Source organism: Desarmillaria tabescens (genome assembly GCF_030435595.1).
Source record: "Desarmillaria tabescens strain CCBAS 213 chromosome Unknown EV420scaffold_61, whole genome shotgun sequence".
NCBI classification, from domain to species: Eukaryota; Fungi; Basidiomycota; class Agaricomycetes; order Agaricales; family Physalacriaceae; genus Desarmillaria; species Desarmillaria tabescens.
The window spans coordinates 157,753-175,357 of NW_026848360.1; the positions used below are offsets into that span (position 1 = coordinate 157,753).

At 47.5% G+C, this 17,605-nt stretch overlaps 2 protein-coding genes across 2 annotated transcripts; one reads left to right on the forward strand and one right to left on the reverse strand.

Annotated features, from left to right (window-relative positions):
- Positions 1 to 810: 810 nt before the first annotated feature.
- EV420DRAFT_1649464 (uncharacterized protein) lies at positions 811 to 5,051 on the reverse strand (the record flags this gene model as incomplete). Its single annotated transcript, XM_060478317.1, has 2 exons — positions 811 to 931; positions 985 to 5,051. 2 exons carry the CDS (start codon positions 5,049 to 5,051, stop codon positions 811 to 813), a joined length of 4,188 nt encoding a protein of 1,395 aa, XP_060324533.1.
- A 9,360-nt stretch (positions 5,052 to 14,411) lies between these two features.
- Positions 14,412 to 15,989, forward strand: EV420DRAFT_1726722 (uncharacterized protein; the record flags this gene model as incomplete). Its single annotated transcript, XM_060479835.1, has 4 exons — positions 14,412 to 14,680; positions 14,734 to 14,999; positions 15,063 to 15,349; positions 15,399 to 15,989. The coding sequence occupies 4 exons, from the start codon at positions 14,412 to 14,414 to the stop codon at positions 15,702 to 15,704; spliced, it is 1,128 nt and encodes a 375-aa protein (XP_060324534.1). The 3' UTR covers positions 15,705 to 15,989.
- Positions 15,990 to 17,605: the final 1,616 nt, after the last annotated feature.

Genomic DNA, 17,605 nt, shown 5'->3' on the forward strand with positions numbered 1-17,605 from the left:
AGCCTAGTCAAGAGTCTGGTACCGCAGTCATGTGTTGATTGAATTCCCTTGGCAGCAGTAAATCTCCCTCTCAACATGTCTCTCGCACCTGCTTGAAAAGACGTTCACCTTGGATTCTGTTAAGAATCAGGGTAATTTGGCTAATACACGAGTTACTGAATACTCGAGTAAAACCTAAGTTGAGAGCGAGGATGTCCAAAAGCCGAGTTCCAACCACCAAGAGGGATCCGTAAGGGTGCTAACAAGCGCTAGGCGTAGTTAACGAGGGCGTCAGCAAGCGCTAGGCGTAACTGACTGGGTCTCCGAAAGGCGCTAGGCGTAGTCGGAAAGCAATTGATTGGCAAGCGCTTGGCGTAACCGATCAGAGATGCTTAGTTCACACAATTAAGTGGACTTCGAAGATGAGTAAAATTAGCTTAAGAGATCCTAATACAACAGTAAAGACAATATTTATATGCTACTAGTAAGGCATTGAGTCATTATAATTCTACAATATTCCGTAGTATTCTAGTATCAGCAAGAAGAACAGAGAAAGTAAGAGAAAATAGTAGAAAGTATCAGTAAGCCGAGGTCAAGACCGAGAAGGCCGAGAGTAGGCATGTGTTGACTCATGTACAGGCTGAAAAATACACGAGATCCATAACATGGCCCCCCCAGTCTACATATGCTGGAACGAGGGGCACCCCAAGTGGATGAAAAGAATTAGAACAAGTAAATATCATAGATTTGAATGGTTCTGCTGATTGTGGCCATAACTTCATGAATCCTGATATCAAAGCGATTCTACACTCTTCACATAGGAGCACAAGGTTAATCGCCTTCGGAAATGGCATTACCGACAGGCCTTTTGCTGTTACATGAGCCGATGAGTCGAAGATTGGGTAAATGACAAACTTGTTCCGCAATAACAAGCATGTATATGGGTAAATACCTAAGGGGAACATTTGCAATGGATTAAACCTTATTTGATGCCTGGATAGGTACAAACAAAGCCCGGACGATACGCGAATAGAGGAAAGCTTCGTGCGATGAAGCGGAGAATCGGCAAGAGCCGGTTCCTCGGAGCAGTTTCCAAAACGGGAATGATATTGATGATGGGCCCCATCATTTTGCCGTCTAATCCATTCCACCATCGTTCCATTCACGCTCGAGATTGTGTCCACCTTTATGCATTGCCTTGAGGTCTCAGTATCATTCACTTCATTCCCTGATGTATGTAGGCATCGCCTTCGCCCAATGACTTCTGTATCAACCTCTGGTAGTTGCGCAGTCGGTGCTAGGCCTGTTAAATGCGCTAGAAGACTGGCTTCTTTATGTCCAGAAGGAACGATGGGAGAGAATGCAATATGCATGATAAAATTGTCACCGGGTACGTCGTTTGAACTAGTGATGAGCCGAACACGATGTTTTAATTGTTTGTTTTCAGTGTTCTCTGTCAAATTGGGTTTCCATGATACTGTATTGAGTGCGACACTCTGTGGACGCTCTGTGAGTAGTCGCCTTAACTCTTGTTTAATCGCTGCGACTTCTGCTATCATTGACAAGTGGGGGTAAACTGAAAACCTAGGGAAACTGATTGATTCCGGAATAAGCGGACAAAGGAATTCCAATCGAGGCGAGCACCGAATCCTTGAGACATGCTGCTGTCGATCCCCGAGCCCAGTTGTAAAGTCCCAGTCCCATAGGACAGTAGGAATTGCCGGAAATTGAGGTTTCTGGAATTTACGCAAGTCTCGACAGTCCAGGAATTCTCCAAGTTCCTTGTCTGCAAGAATGAAAGTGAAGCTGGGAAGGCAATGGAGGAATGCCATGATGAGTTCGTGTCTGGTGGTGATGTTGAACTCTTTGGAGGTGGCATTTGGAAATGTCTGCGCCTTAATTCGGATAGCAATTCGATGCGGATTACGCACTGTCCTAATACCCCAACTCTTTGGTGTGATGTGTGGTCGTCGTTTCATTTTTCGGCTTCCCCTACAAATCCTGTACAACCCTTTACCAGGAATACGAACAGGACTGGTTGTATTCCAGTTTCCTATTGCTGTTAGAGAACAGCAGATGTTTGAAATATGAAAGACAGAGAGCCGGTAGATGAGGCGACAGGGTAAGTCTTCTCCTTGCTGCCAACGAGTTTCTCGGCTGGCGTGTTGTTCGAGAAATAGGACACATTGCCTCATCAGGGAGTGAACACGGGTCGATAATCTAGCGCGGTATCTTAGATATCGGACCTCTCCTTGTACTGGATAATGTTTCAAATATCGACGAAACATTTGAGCCCAATGACATGTCTCTGGTTTAACGTTTATACTAGATTCAAAATATTTTCTGTCACAAGATGTGCCAGAAGGTCGTTTGGGAGATGCATGCATGGAAGACGGTTCCATCGTGCGGTGATAGCAAGGGGAATCGGCTTTCGTAGTTCCCGGTTCGGAGTTGTTTCCAAAATGGGAATGATATTGATGATGTTGATCGCCGCGGCCCTCCTTTCGCTGTGTTATCAATACCAATATTGGTTCGTTCACCCTCGAGACTGTGCCCGGCTTTGAGTCCTTCCACCATACATAAGAGTATCCTGCCTCATTGTCCAGGATAATGTTGATTTCGACCATGCCTTGTATGTTGATACCCGGATCCCGAATCTGGTCATCAAGTTGCCTCATGGGCCCGGTGAGCTGATTTCTTTTCTGATGGTGTCGTTTTCTATTGGTCGGGAATTCTAATGGTATGCTTATGGCTTCATGGTCGCTTCCTGATGCGTGAATGATGCGTCGTCTATGTTGAGCGATACTCAGGCTCGTATGAACTTCCGTTTGTGCCACGGTCGGCGCTACGTCTGTCGAACACATTAGAAGGCCAGTTTGGGAATTTCCGAAAGGAGAGATGCGAGATACTCCAATACGCATGATAAAAATGTGGAAGGGTACGCCGTTTGAACTAGTGTTGAGCTGAACACTCCGATGTAATTGGTCGCACTCCGTCTTCTCTGGCATGGCCCTCAAAGACGTTGCATTGAACTCGACACTCTGTGGACAATTTGTGAGTAGTCGCTTTGAATCTCGTTCAGTCGCCGTGGCTTCCAGCATGATAGGAATCGTGGGAGCGTTTGTCGAGGATGCAAAGGATACACTAAGAAATCGGTTATCACGACCGGCAGCCGGCTTTGGTTTCGCAAGTATCACAATGTATTTTTTGGCTCGGATATCCCCTGGTACACTTCGATGTTTCGAACGGCAATAAGCTTTCTGGGTCCGGCGGTGTGACTGGAGCTTGGTGAACTGACTTGTGTCAAATAGGACATAAACTTCGTTTCGATGCTCCCCATCAATAGCCGATGCAATAGGTGTTTCAACTTCCATTCCGTGTCTTCCGAGATGTTGCTTGTGCGACCGACTTTCAGTTTGCCTGGTCCGTTCTATAACCTGCCTATTGAGGTTGATCTTCTTGCGAACCTTTGGCCATATAAAAACCATCTTAAACGCCTTATGGAATGCGAAAGCCATATCCAATCCTGAATCCATGATGACTCTTGGGATGTCGAGATGAAAGTAATATACCCTGGCTTCAACCGTCATGGTTTTCTTTCGGAAGGAGGTATAGCAGAATAGTGGCCGTGTTTCTTCTAGCGGTAAATTTGGGCGCCGACGATTTTCTCTCTGTCGCTGTCTCTCCACCTTGTCAATGTGACGTCTCACTTTACGTGGTAACCCCTTCTTGGAAAATGGTATACATGGTGTATTCGAAGCAATTCGGAAGGTGCGAACCTCATTTTTGGTCGGTGAGTGAAGGATTGGAATACCGGTGTTATGATTAAGGGTTGGAGTATTGTTGAATTTGTTCTCGCAACTAACTCTCGTGTCCGGGTTGCTGCTGCAAGGAGGTACATTCATTGGTTTGAATGTGGTGTCAAAACGAACGCTAGTACGCTCCGAGTGAACGTAGCATGCAGGGATTCGTTGGTTATATGAAGATCGACAAGATACAAGTCGGTCTCCATTGTCTCCACCTTGACCTGAATCAGGATTGCTAGGAGAGCATCCGTGATAAACGCTCTTGCCTACTAGCGCCTTGTCCAAAGAAGGATTTCTTTTATACAAGTCTGCAGGGATCTGACCTCGATAGTCTGCCGTATGCAAATTCTCGTGTCTCCCTCGTCTTTCAGCGGCCTGCAAGTTACTTGGATGCCTTTCCGTGTCTCTTGTAGCAGCATAGTGTACTCCCTCCCCACTCAAGTCGGAGGCTGAGGCCTGACAAGAGGTCTTCGACTTGATAGGGTTAGAATATGTTATGGGAGGAACAACAGGAAGGTAATAATCCCTTTTCTCGAGACGGGCTCTGTCAGCACTACGCTGAACGGTTTCCAGGAGATTTTCGTCTAGGTATACGCGTGTCCGAAGCTTACTCCAGTCATGGACAAAGTCAAGCATATGAAGGAAGTGCTCAACACGAATGCGATACTGCAAGGCATATATCTCAAAGTCGTTGGCTGTCAAACCTTTCGCGGTGTTGATGGCCCATGTAGGTACTTTAAAATCTGAATAACCAAATGAATTGAGAGACGAGGAAGCTATTGCACGGCGAGTCGTTAACCTGGTGTGAAGTCTCTGATAGATGTTCTCATCCATCTTGTAGACGACATCTTTCGTGAACGTGGTGCAGGCAAAAACGGACGTGAGAAGGCGATCTAGCATGCCTGTTTCTTCCGAGAAGGTCTCTGTGTACTGGTTATACTTCAATACACGGTCACTGGTGGTTCGTAGGTTATTCCTGAGTCTCTTGTTCTTGCTGAGCTTAAGTACCTGTATAATCCGATCCTTACGCTCCTGCAAACATGAATGTTCTGTGAAGGTAAAGAGGGGAATGCAGGATGGCCACAAGCGAGTAACCTTCCGGCTATCAGTGTTGGAAATGTCAGCTGGGTCGACTGGAAACACAAGCGGTGCTGGAGGATCTGGAAAGCCGAGCAAGTCACCAGGCAAATGCTGAGTTGGGGGAGAAGATTGCAAAGCAGGTAAATGGATTGTTGGAATGGGTCTAGGTGCAGTATTTGAATCCATTGCGAGTTGCCGTGATGAAGTGCTGAAGTGAGCAGGAGATAATGGATAATTTGATTCCCTCTACAAGGTGGTCCCAATGTGTCCACCAATGTTAAGAATCAGGGTAATTTGGCTAATACACGAGTTACTGAATACTCGAGTAAAACCTAAGTTGAGAGCGAGGATGTCCAAAAGCCGAGTTCCAACCACCAAGAGGGATCCGTAAGGGTGCTAACAAGCGCTAGGCGTAGTTAACGAGGGCGTCAGCAAGCGCTAGGCGTAACTGACTGGGTCTCCGAAAGGCGCTAGGCGTAGTCGGAAAGCAATTGATTGGCAAGCGCTTGGCGTAACCGATCAGAGATGCTTAGTTCACACAATTAAGTGGACTTCGAAGATGAGTAAAATTAGCTTAAGAGATCCTAATACAACAGTAAAGACAATATTTATATGCTACTAGTAAGGCATTGAGTCATTATAATTCTACAATATTCCGTAGTATTCTAGTATCAGCAAGAAGAACAGAGAAAGTAAGAGAAAATAGTAGAAAGTATCAGTAAGCCGAGGTCAAGACCGAGAAGGCCGAGAGTAGGCATGTGTTGACTCATGTACAGGCTGAAAAATACACGAGATCCATAACAGATTCGAGTCGCGCGTTCTAGAGAAAGGCCGTGGGATTGAAGAGATACACTGCTCGATTGGAAGGCGTGGACGTATGCCGGTGCCTGGAAACCAACACCTTGCTTTGTCGCACGAGGTAAGAACATATCCTTCCTTTCACTTCTTTCTCATGCCCGTCTCTCTCAGGATAACGTAGTCGGAGAACGCATCGTCTACGCCATCGACGGTACCCAACGATGCCAAATCGACAACATGCTCGTACTGGATCAGGATGCCCTCAACGATCTCATCGAGGACCAAACGTCGATGGGAACCTCGACTTTGGTTTATTGCTTTTGGTAGAGAACGTCAACTGTATTGGCACTGATATGAATATACAAGTGCTAGCGCTTATCCCACACTGACTACTCGTTCAATAATAAGCCTGATTAGGTCCTGAGATGGCTTCTCTTCGTACCAATCAATACGGCCGTCAGAGGTCCTCGTCTCCGTATACTAACCTCTCGAGGCCACGTCATACCTTTCTCCTGTTTGCACAAAACACCATAATGAGCCGACCAGCGTCACAGCCTTCTCTCGACCACAAGCACCACCAACAGATCTACACCTCTCCTGGGCCCCGCTCATTATCACATCAAACCACTGGGAGAAGATAGACAGCATGATCAGCGATAGATGCTTCTCTCTTGAATTGAGAGGGTGAAGAGCTGCGTTCTTGAGCGCGAATTATGCATTTGGGCGTAGTGGTTTCCGAGGCTGAGGATACGATGGAGCTGAGTGTCGCGGCAAAGCTTGTGAGTACAGTGCACCTCCAGAGATACGAAAGAAGGCATGGACAGCGTTTTGGATCTGGAAATCGTTCCTTCGCCCCTGTGCACCATGGTGACCGCAAAAGCAAAAGCCTTCGTCACTGCAGGACGGCAATTCGAGATTCCTTTATATCGTCGCTGTCGCTCAGGAACATCTGCTAGGACGATCTCAGACCGAGACGAGGTCCACGATGACACAATACACTCTTCCCTCTTTGTCTGGCTGAAGAGTTGATATCCGGCAATCCTTCAAAATATCGTTGAGCTACGACCATGAAAGATATCCATGCGAGCTTGTACATGCATCGGCTCGGTGACGACTGTACATGAGAAGTGCGAATAGAGATCTGAATAGCCGTGCTACATGCGTGGTCGCTCGAGGGAAGCAATGTACACCCGGCTACGTCGGTGCCGACTCGAAGTTGATAGTCCGATGATGATACCCACAAGATCACCTTAGTCTCAGAAGCATTTCGAAGACGGAGAAGAACCACGGTTTGGTTTTGGTGTGAGTACTAGTCAACGAAAGATCATCTTGTTGTAGGCGCAAAAGCTTCGCAACGCAACACATCGAGTGGGCGTACAATGGCAGATAAGAGATCAGCAGCGCTCGAGCATGCAGTCATGCCTGCCTGTCTGCTGATTCTCCAGGTAATACTCCGCGGTATTCGATGCTAGTCCGGGAGGAGATAATGGACATAAGGAAGCGCATAGTCGTTGTTTTGGAACCCTCGCGGTGCTGTAAAGGACGTCGTCATGGCGATAGGCATCGTTCTTCTCTCAACCCGGGGTATTATCGACGTAAGGAATATTCCAATCCCTATCCGAGACCCAGTAATGCCTACCGGAACGACATATCAGGCTTCCAGTTTAGACAGACAAATTAGGAGGATGACGAAACGAACCTCAAGTCTCCTCTCAGTGGAATCAATGTTGTCTCCTTCTCTTATCTCTTACAGTATCGATGACCAATACATCGGCAAAGTAGAGCGATATGCTACGTAGCATATCAATCCAACTCGTTGGAGTTTTTGTGGCCTACGTGCATCGGTAGTGGACAAGAGAATGACGGGCGTAAACACGAGTGACTGGTTTGGTATCCTTATCGTCTTGTACATAGACCAGTGGTTGCTTCGGGCTTGAAAAGAATGGTAAAGCTGAATCGTTACTGGAACTGATGACGCCGATACCAACAGCAGCATCTTTAGCTCAGAAAAGATTTGTGTCGCATTACGGTTAAGCGAGAAGATTGTTGGTGGCAAGACTGAGACGGAAACTTAAGCATGGGCAAGGGTACGAGAGCCGGCAGCAAACCAGCTGACAGTGATTGTGATGTTCAGAGGTTTCTCTCTCCGTCTCGTCCTTCCCACCTAGGAAAGCTATAAACCCAAACACCACAGCGTCATCATTTCGTGCATGCACCAATGTGTAGGTATAGCGAGCATGGCGGTATAAGGAATCATTCCCGACATTCGACATGCAGTCTGTTCGTACGTGCGTCGTCGATGCGGTCACTGTCTATCAAAATTGAGACTTAGTTTACAAGGAGATTCTGAAGGTGACTAACCTGTATACCACGACGTCTTACGAGCTTATCGGATATATCATCCTCTTTAGCCTGGCGCAGGTATCCCGGAAAACCAACACCCGATGCTTGAAGATGAGGGGAAAATTTGTAACGCTCGCCAGACCTCTATTAACGAGTGGGTCAAGAAGCGGCGCCTGGACGATTGGCGACGTAAGCAGAGTGAAGAGAGCAGTACCGCAATCAGATCGGGCGAGCTCTGTCGCAATGTGAGGGCGGCCTATTGTACTAGCATGCGAGCTTTACCCTGTTCAGGCCCTGATCATTTCGTCAGTCCCTTCAAAATCCACTAGAGCTGCGTCAGTCTACATCTGTCCAGATGTTCAGGTTTTAACTCCCTATTAGAACCCGCGGACGTATCAAAGCCTCAGTGTCCAGGATATTCATCCCACTGTTGTTCCATACCAACCTCCGTTGTGTATGGATCGTAAAGGCAGCGGCGTCCAAGTTGGTGGAGGCGTAGGAAGAAGCGTCGATTCCATGATGCTGACGAGGACTGCTGCCGAGCAATTTACTATTCATAAGGGAGTATCTCGATGCTTCGCGGGGCGCAAATGTGGTAGACCATGCTGCTTTGTTTCCGCCGGATACAGATTGCCAGAAAGGGATCACGTTAGCTCTCCGACCTCTGCCCCCCCCCAACGTCCTGTGAAAAAAACCCCGGGGTAAGCACCGCGATCAAGCCCAGGAGCTCAGAGGATGATCCGGACACGCAGATGGTTGATAAAAGGATGGAGGGTACTGATGAAGAACCGAGTTGCCATGAGACGGCAGGTGTTTTAGAGATGATGAATTGTCGAGTCAGGTTGTGAGACCACACACACGTCTAAGGGCTTGAATATTGTAATTCCTGGAGGGTATCTCTGAGATAGAGTGTGGCAAACGCGTCGGGGTGTTAGGATGGGAGAAAACGTCGGAGATTGAGCCAGAGGGTGACAAGATAGAGATGGAGGGACCGAAAACGTAATAAATGAGCAAATGGGTTGCAAGCTGTCGAGGACGACGACACAGGAGGAGAGCAGTCCAAAGTGCAGCAAGCCAGACGTGTGTTGGCTATACCTAGGCAAAGTCGACTCGAATCTCTGGACCAAATTCAGACACGTATGGATAGTAAATGGTGGGTTTGTCATGCTTCTCCGGGCGATATGCTCCACCAGCACAATCAGTCGCTGCACCCTGTAAAAAAGAAGTTAGAACAAAGCAAGACAAGGTGATAATGGAGATATATACCATTTCAGAGGTCAGGTCACCGCTTGTGCTCTCCGCCCTTGTCTCAGCCTCTAAATGTCATATATCCTTTCTCGGCACGTCCAACACCTGCTTCGCATCCCACCTCTCGCCAGAATATTCGCCGCGAACTCTGCCATCCGAGATATCAACAGCGAATGAGAACAATTTCGACTTGGATGGTTTGCGCTCCAACGCGCTGTACACCTTCATTTAGCACGTTGGTTTCCAGGAGGATCGGCCTGTTGTCATTGACCGACATTTGCATCTGCTTGGGGAGCTCGGCGTGTTGAGTTAGCATTGTCGACATCGACAGAGAAAAAGGACGTGTCCGGTGTTCCTCGTACACGATTTCCTTCATGATTATCACTGCAGCCTCTTCTTCTCATCGTATATGCATCGACAGCCATGCATAGCTGCTGGTAAAAACGTGTGATAGTATTCCAGTCCGATCGGATGCGACAACGCTGTGCGGGCAATGTAGCATCGTGGTATTCCAAACGGGTCCTTGGATACAGAGTCGTGGCGCGCGCGCTGGATCTGGCCCTGCGCGTGCAGTTCAGCGCATAAACATTGTGGTTGAAGCACGACAGCGTCCGCAAGACATGATAAAGGACATCGATCACTACCATCCTCGTCTCGGTGCCGAATGTAACTTAGACATGCACGCCTTCCGCTGAACGATCGTCTCATGCGTGGGATCGTTCAAGCAAAGATTCGCTGCATAGCATCCCAGATAACCCTCTCTCCATCTGGATTAAGTGCACTTCGGTACGCTCCCAGGATTCTTGGGTGTTTTGATGACGTTTACGGGGCCAAAGAGATCGACGCTGGTGGTGGTGATTATGGCGCCGCGGGGTCTGGTGATGATCTCAGAGAAGGTGATAGTTCCGAGTTGTAGGTGAGTATGGAGAGACAGTGAGGATGGTCAAGTTGCTGATAGTGAATCTGTGGGTGATGTCGCGTTGAAGAAGCTGAGGGTCAAGAGGCGCAATAGGACGTAGGATTTAGAACTGGATAGCGTGTGGGTGAATCCATTGAGGGAAGGAAGGGTCGTGATAATCGGTATCACAGTCAATCGATGTCTGCCTTTGGATGCGCACCAATCAAAGTCGATATCAGTAACGCCGTTCTCGGACTGTTGTCCCAAGGTAATGGGAAGGAAGGAACACCGAAGATCCAGCGTGTCATTTGCCACGGAGTCGTGGTGCGAGCTGGATAGGCGCGTTGAAGTGCGTAGGTGTCGTGGTATCATCGGGACGATAGACAACTTTGAGGATCCTACGCGCCTTGGCTCTCGAATAGAAGAACCGTCTTGAATGGGGTCAACCTACGCAACCATATCTAGATAGGAATGAATATAAGACTAAGAACGAGGTAAGAAGCTGACGCACAAATCAATACTAGTCACCGCACCAACTAATAGTCACCCTCCTGCATCATCGTTCGCCCATATTATCGCAGGTGATACCGACATAGCTGAGATTGAAGCAGGCAATGTTGATGTTGATGTCTGCCGTGCACGTTGAATTAACGGTCAACACGAATAGTATTGGACGCACTCGAATAATCGAATGATCTACTGACACCAGCTATCCAAATCCTTCATCCTTGCGATCCCATCGTGTCTCGGCGAAGGCTTAGGATGATGCTAGTACCGTGCGCGTGAAGGTTGAAGAGATGTGTGGCGTGAGAACACGTCCTTCCGGGCATCAGCTTCTCATTCTTATCCGCTTGCATAAGGTCCTACCTTTTATTTCTTTCTCATGACGCTCCTTGCTAAAACACACGAAACACTAGTGGTAGTCTACGACATTAATAGTGCACGAGACAACCACGTTGAACTGATAAAATGCATCGACATCTACCGTACATCAAAGACGTAGCCACAGAGGGGACTTTCGAGGTTGGCCTGATGGCTTCAGCGGAAGAAGATGCGGGCTACACCAGCCCACCCACTGCCAAATATCTAGCCTCACTCACAACCTCTTCTCGAGACTCCACATCTTCCTCGCCTCCATCCTTTTTCCTCCAAGAGCAAGCCGTGTCCATCTGCTATTACATAGAACACTCTTGGTATCAGGAACTGTTAGAGTCTACAAGCACCGCCGACACCCGGTCAAGAAACGACGTCTCTTCTGCTTCCGCATCGAACGACGTTTATTACCAAATGCTCGAAAACGGCTCTCGTCAACGAAACAATGTTGAGCTAGACGCAATTCCAATTCCATAGTGGGTGGAGATGGAGAAGGGTAGCACAGGTGCAGAGCGACAAGTTGGGGATCGAGGAATACGCGAGCATATCGACGAGCAAGTGAGTAGCGACCTGTCGAGGACAACGTCGCAGGAGGAAAGCAATCCCAAGTATGGTACGCTCTGGTTTCCCTTGCCTCGAATACTCATCAAAGTGCTTCGTAGTGGCCAACACAGTCTGGGTCGCAGAGCATCGGTGCACAAGGGAATCACAATTAGCACGCTTTCTCCGTGGAAGAAAGAGGGACGAGTTTGTCACAGATGAAGAGGACAAAGATCAACATCAGGGAATGTAGTAAAGCGTTAACGTAATCGAGCGAGGGAGGGTCGCAATGTCATAGAGCCGTCGAGAAGGTGGAAGGCGGTGTCAGGTGCGGTGAGTTCTGGGGTTCTTTGCCACGAAATTAATCCATGCTCATCAAGTGCTTCGTAGGGGCAAACGTGGTATAGGGCACAGTACGTTGGTGCAAGAGGGAACTACAACAGGTGTATGAAAGCGTGTAGACATCGTATTCGGAGCTTTGTAAGGATGCCACGGAGGCTATGAAACGATGTGCTTCTCTCTCTTGTAATGAGGTATATCGTCGATGTTCGTAAAAGAAGGTTTGTTTGAGAATAGAGACGTCTCTTTCCTGGGTTTAGGAAGACATGGAAAATGCCTACCGGAACGAGACATCAGATTTAGGCAAGACGTGCAATGAATGCAACACGTACCGAAGATATCTATCTAGCAAAGTAACACAACCTCTCCTTCACCAATAGCTAGATGGGTGATATTGATTCCTCCGAAATGCTCGCGAGGTAAAGCGATACACTTGATACACCTAGTCTTGCAATGCGTCCGTCCAATCTGGCTGATATTTATACGTGTATCGATTCGGTTGACGATGGTGCGGAAGGAACAGAGGAGCATCACATACTGGTCGCTAGCCGGACCTCTGATCATTGAGCTCCAGACCGGCTGCATAGGGAATCGTTGCGAGCTTTTGATTGGTTTATGCAAGGCGAGGGGGGTATACGATCTCGGCAAGCGCTCAAAGGTGGCCAACGAGTCAGGAGCCATGCACCTAGACGACGACGACCGGTCTTCCCCACTCACACGAAGCATGCACCTCGTGACGGTATACCGTAGAAAGGAGGGGCGATCGACTGTAAATCGAGCCACGTACGCCAGCCTCTCTGTCAAATCCTCGGGCCATAACTTCTTTTTCCCTTCTTTCGACCACGTTGGAGCATACTCTTGGACGCAGACGGCGATCCCCATATCTCAACGATTACGGTGCAGATAGCACATGCTCTAACAGCAAAGGTGGTGGTGTCCGCTCATTCGGAGGGATGGGTGTCGAGGAGAGGTTAGAAAGTTGAAGCGAAGTGAACAGAGTCGGGTCCTTGACGATGAAAATGTGTTCCGAGGTTGGCAGGCTGGCAGGGTATGCCGAGCCTCCAGGACGTGTATAAAGGGAGATGCGGGGCTCCAATGCAAAGGTAAGCCTAACGGAACGACACGTCAGATATGGACATGAGAGTCAAAGTGAGCAGATATGCACCGTATAATTCTTCAGCAAAAAACAACTTCTTCTTCAACTCTTGGCTGCACGGCGCATCCTTCGCTGGATAGAAGCTCGCCATCCCTTCAAAACGTTGGGGATGTGAGAGATGGGGTGATTGTGGGATCGCAGTATTTCCGTCCAAGCATCTGCACGCGAATACATGGATGCATGGTCTCGGGGTCCTTTCATCGTGTTGGCGCTGTTCCATTCGAGCTCCGGACGACCTGTTCAGAGAACGCCTTTGATAAGCAGTCGACAGTTATACGCGACACGAGCCTGGCGAGCTAAATTTCGTCATTTGAGGTCATCGACTGGCAAAGAATGACAAGCAAAAGACATACTCGAAGGGCGGGGATTGATGCATCGTTATTTGGTCACGGTGGGGGTGGGGCTCCGAGTCGTACTTGTTAACACAGGTACCATAGCCTATTCAGCCAGTAATCAATAGAAAATCGACGAGGTAGGATAGAAAGCTTACATGTTTTGCAGCACTACGACGTGGAAAGAGAGATCTCTCTGTCTCATCATTGCGCGACATCCGAAAGGAAAGCCGCTATCTCTCGACCCCCCATACCAACCCGCCTTTCCTCTTCAATTGAGCTCTGCTGACTGAATTCTCTGAGGCCGATGATGTCGCAGGCAGTGTGCATGGGCATATCGTGATGGTTGTTGATGTAGGAAACCTGGAGATAGAGGACGATGCGACTGGGAGCGGCTGATGGACCAAGCTATAGCGAGTTCAGAGATTTGTGGGTCGAGTTTGACAAGAGGAAAACGACGCCATTCGCCCCCGCTACTGATGATCTTCTGACCCCTTGGCCTCCGTTGAGGGCCAGGCACAGTCGTTGAAGAGTGCATGTATTGCCTGTTGCCGATGGAAGGAGTAAGAGGTAAAGCCAATCCATAATGGCAAAAGGTGGGGGGGCTTAGAAAACGAAACTGCAGTCATTGCAGCAGCGATTCTGCTGCATAATAAGAACGAAAAGCAGGGGACAACAAGAAACAAGGACGCACAATTCCTATGCAGATTCCAGGATACGACGTGTACGCATACCAATCACTCGCATTGTACCACCGTCGCCATCGCCACCACTCCCTGCACATTCTCGCCACTTGTGCCAGGTTTCCCCCCACGAATTCGTCAAGACAAACGGCTCCTTCGTCGAAGAAAGAATAGGGCAGCACGCGACAGAGATGTCATTGAAGCGGTGGTGGTGGTGGAAATTGGTCGAGTGATCGGACGTGGGGAAATTAGCCCCATGCCCATCAGATACATGCCACTACATCTTGTTTCTTCCACCCGTACCATCACCGTTGACCGTACAGCGTAATTCAAACAATGCAAGCTCCATCTCAACCTCATACTCAGTCTCCAAGTGCAGCAGTGCTTGGTCGATCTGCAATCCTCGCGCCTCCGAATCTCGCTCCTGATGATACCGACCGTTGGCTGGCCCCTGTGCTTCGCACTGCTCCCGACCACCTAAGAAAGTGGCTCATGGACATGAGTAGCCGTGATCATGATAAAATTTATATGACAGAAATTGATGAGGAGGCCAAAACCTGGATCCAAGAGCATCGTGAAGAAGTAATTGAGGCCATGCCTGTTCGGTGTGTTACCATGAGGATCCACTTTATCTGGAGTATTGACTATGGCTTCTTAGACTTGAAACCTATGAAAACAATATAATTCTACAAATCCCATCACAGATCCATCAGTTTGCCGGTCAGGTCATCAAGGAAGCTATCAACTCCAGATATAAATCTGGCACCCAGGACATCACAATTATGGAATCTGCTGATATCCCCCTTCTCGACAAGCATTGGAAGCAGTGCGACATCCAAATCTATGACTTAGGGCCTCCACCTGACAGCGCCAGCGCGGCCATCCAAAAGGCTTACTTGTACCCCACTGTTGTAATTGAAGTCAGTTTCTCTGAATCTGCTGCGGATTTAGATTTCGACATTGCATGAGCTCTCTGCTTGACGGAAGGGAGGCTGTGGCTTGGCATTGCCCTCAATATTGGCAAAGGCCAAATCCCTGTCCTCACCGTCACCATCTTTGTGTTTGCACCAGGCTTGATGTCAGAAGATGAGGTTGAGGAGGCAAGGATTGAATCCGGTCGAGTGTATGGCCGATATGAGGGGCATTGGGTACCGGTCGCATATCAAGATCACAGATGCTACAATCATTTCTTAGCCATCGGGCCAGAGACAATTGAAAAAAATGGGAAACATGGCAAACCAGTCTACTATTGTGTGAAAAAGGATTCCTGGATAGTAAGTTCCATATATTTGCTGGCATGAGTTAATTACTGAGTTCTCCTAGATTACAGAGGATGGGCATGGCCCTGAGCAAGATATCATTATCCAGGAGGGGTATTATAAGCGTGCTTATAAGGACTATGATGCTCCTGCTCTGACTATCCCTGCTGATGAATTGTGGAAAGCCCTGTTGAAATGTAAAGAAGTAACAGGAGTGCTAAAAAGTGATATGGAGTCCTACAAAAATACTGGTACCACTGGGGAACCCAATGCCGAGGATTCCGAGCCAAGTGAAAGGTGGCAGCAACGGGTAATTATGGAGGTTGATTTCGATGCTCCTGTTCCAAAGAAGTTGAAACAAAGCCACTGACATCATAATGACATGGACATTGAAGGAATAAAAATTTGGTGTGTTAATGAATTATCATTTCCACTTCACCCAAGGCAGAACTAACTCTGCTATGTCTCAGTTTCATCACTTGAGCCTGTGAGGATCAGTATTTTTTCTAGCAAGCACAGGTATTGCTGATCAGCCACTGGAGTGATCAATTGAAAGTGCAACTGAAAACATTGACCTGTTGTGCTTTCATCAATCTTCAGCCGTTCCTCTTCAGAATATACATACCACCCCTTTATATACTATATTTTCATTTTACCAAGTCCTGGATTTTTTGTGGTAGCCAATAGTGGTTTTTCATCCTTGTATTAACGTGATGATGGTTGACTGGGACACCCCCTGTGTGGCTGTGAGATCAATTGTTGTTCAGCTTGACCTATCAAGTTTGATACATTGATGGCAAAAGTACACAGGACAGATGAGAATTTGAGGGATATCTGAATGCCCACAAAAGGGTTACATTTTGGGAGATCGATCTAAGATCTTGGCAGAAAATTTACATAAAATTTGCATATTCCTTGATCTCTAGCAAGCGGCATGGGATTTAGATCCTCTGTCAATCGGTACACCTATACCTCTTGTTTGTCAACTCAGTGTTTGGCCATGGCTCCATTATATCCACTTATACGTTGTGTATCTTTCTCCTTCCTTAGTTATCTTTTACATTCCCTTGACACTGAGGAAGTATGCCTTTTTTTTTCACTACCTACAAACATACACTTTCAGATTACTGTGTAGACTGACTGTGTCCATACTTGTTAGGTTCACTGGTCATCATCCTCCAAAATGAGAAGTTAGCCGAACCCCCAATGAATTCGTAAAATGTTACATTCTTGCTCAAAATTCAGGTTTGCCAAAGAATTTTGGTCTTTCTGGTGCACTGATTGTAATGGACATGAATAGTATCATTCATTTGAGCTTTGTTTACCTATCCTTTCAGACAGCTAGGATTTCTACTACTATGTCATTTTTGGGTTTTTCATACTCTGCCTAAGTTACATTGACTCGGCTGATGCTTTCTCGACGCATTGCATGATCTTACATCAGCATCTCAACTGGCCCTAGTTTCTGCGGTCTTGACACTTTGCTTTTGACATGACTGTGCTTGTTTGACTTCTGAACCGGTGTTATGCAGGTCATGTGACCATCACTGAAGTCATCAGTCAGGGTTATTGGATGACTTTGACTTTCGCCCCAGTGACTGGAATCTCAAGGTCATGGTGCCTATGCTGGTCACACTGACAAACCAGACAAATTAGTCTCAGACTACTATATCTGCATGACCAGCGACTTTGACCTCTGTGTACCAGTGCTTCTGCCGCCTTATAGTACATTTCTTCTGCCGATATCCCCTAGCAATAATTGTAGTAGTGAAATAAATATATCTCTTTCTCCTGTCTTTCATGTCAAAAGATGCTAACACCAGGCTAAAATCCATGATGGATGTTCTCAATTCTGCATCACCACCAAAGTCCCCCCTTCCCTCCATAAAAAAATTGTGCATTTCTTAGCTATGTCTCACTTCAATTAGGAAACTTGAGCTGAAATATGTACCACCCCTGTTTGTGAACACAAGAATATGTATAAATTCAGAAAAACATATTTATAAAGGCTAACTATGAGAACTCAAAAGGCTATGTCCATCAACCCAAAATACAGGTCCCAAATGAACCCAGCCACCTCTTCTGGAATACTCTCCTCCATGGCTTCAATAAAGTCATCCCTTGTATCAGCCTCTTCAAGATGTCTTGATATGTATCACTTTAGGTACTGGTATACCTCCAGATATCTTGCAAGTAACTTGGGAAGATGTAGTGGTGACATGGATCTTGGCCTGGAGGGCTCTGCTTGGCTGAGGCTTACTGGAGTCCTTG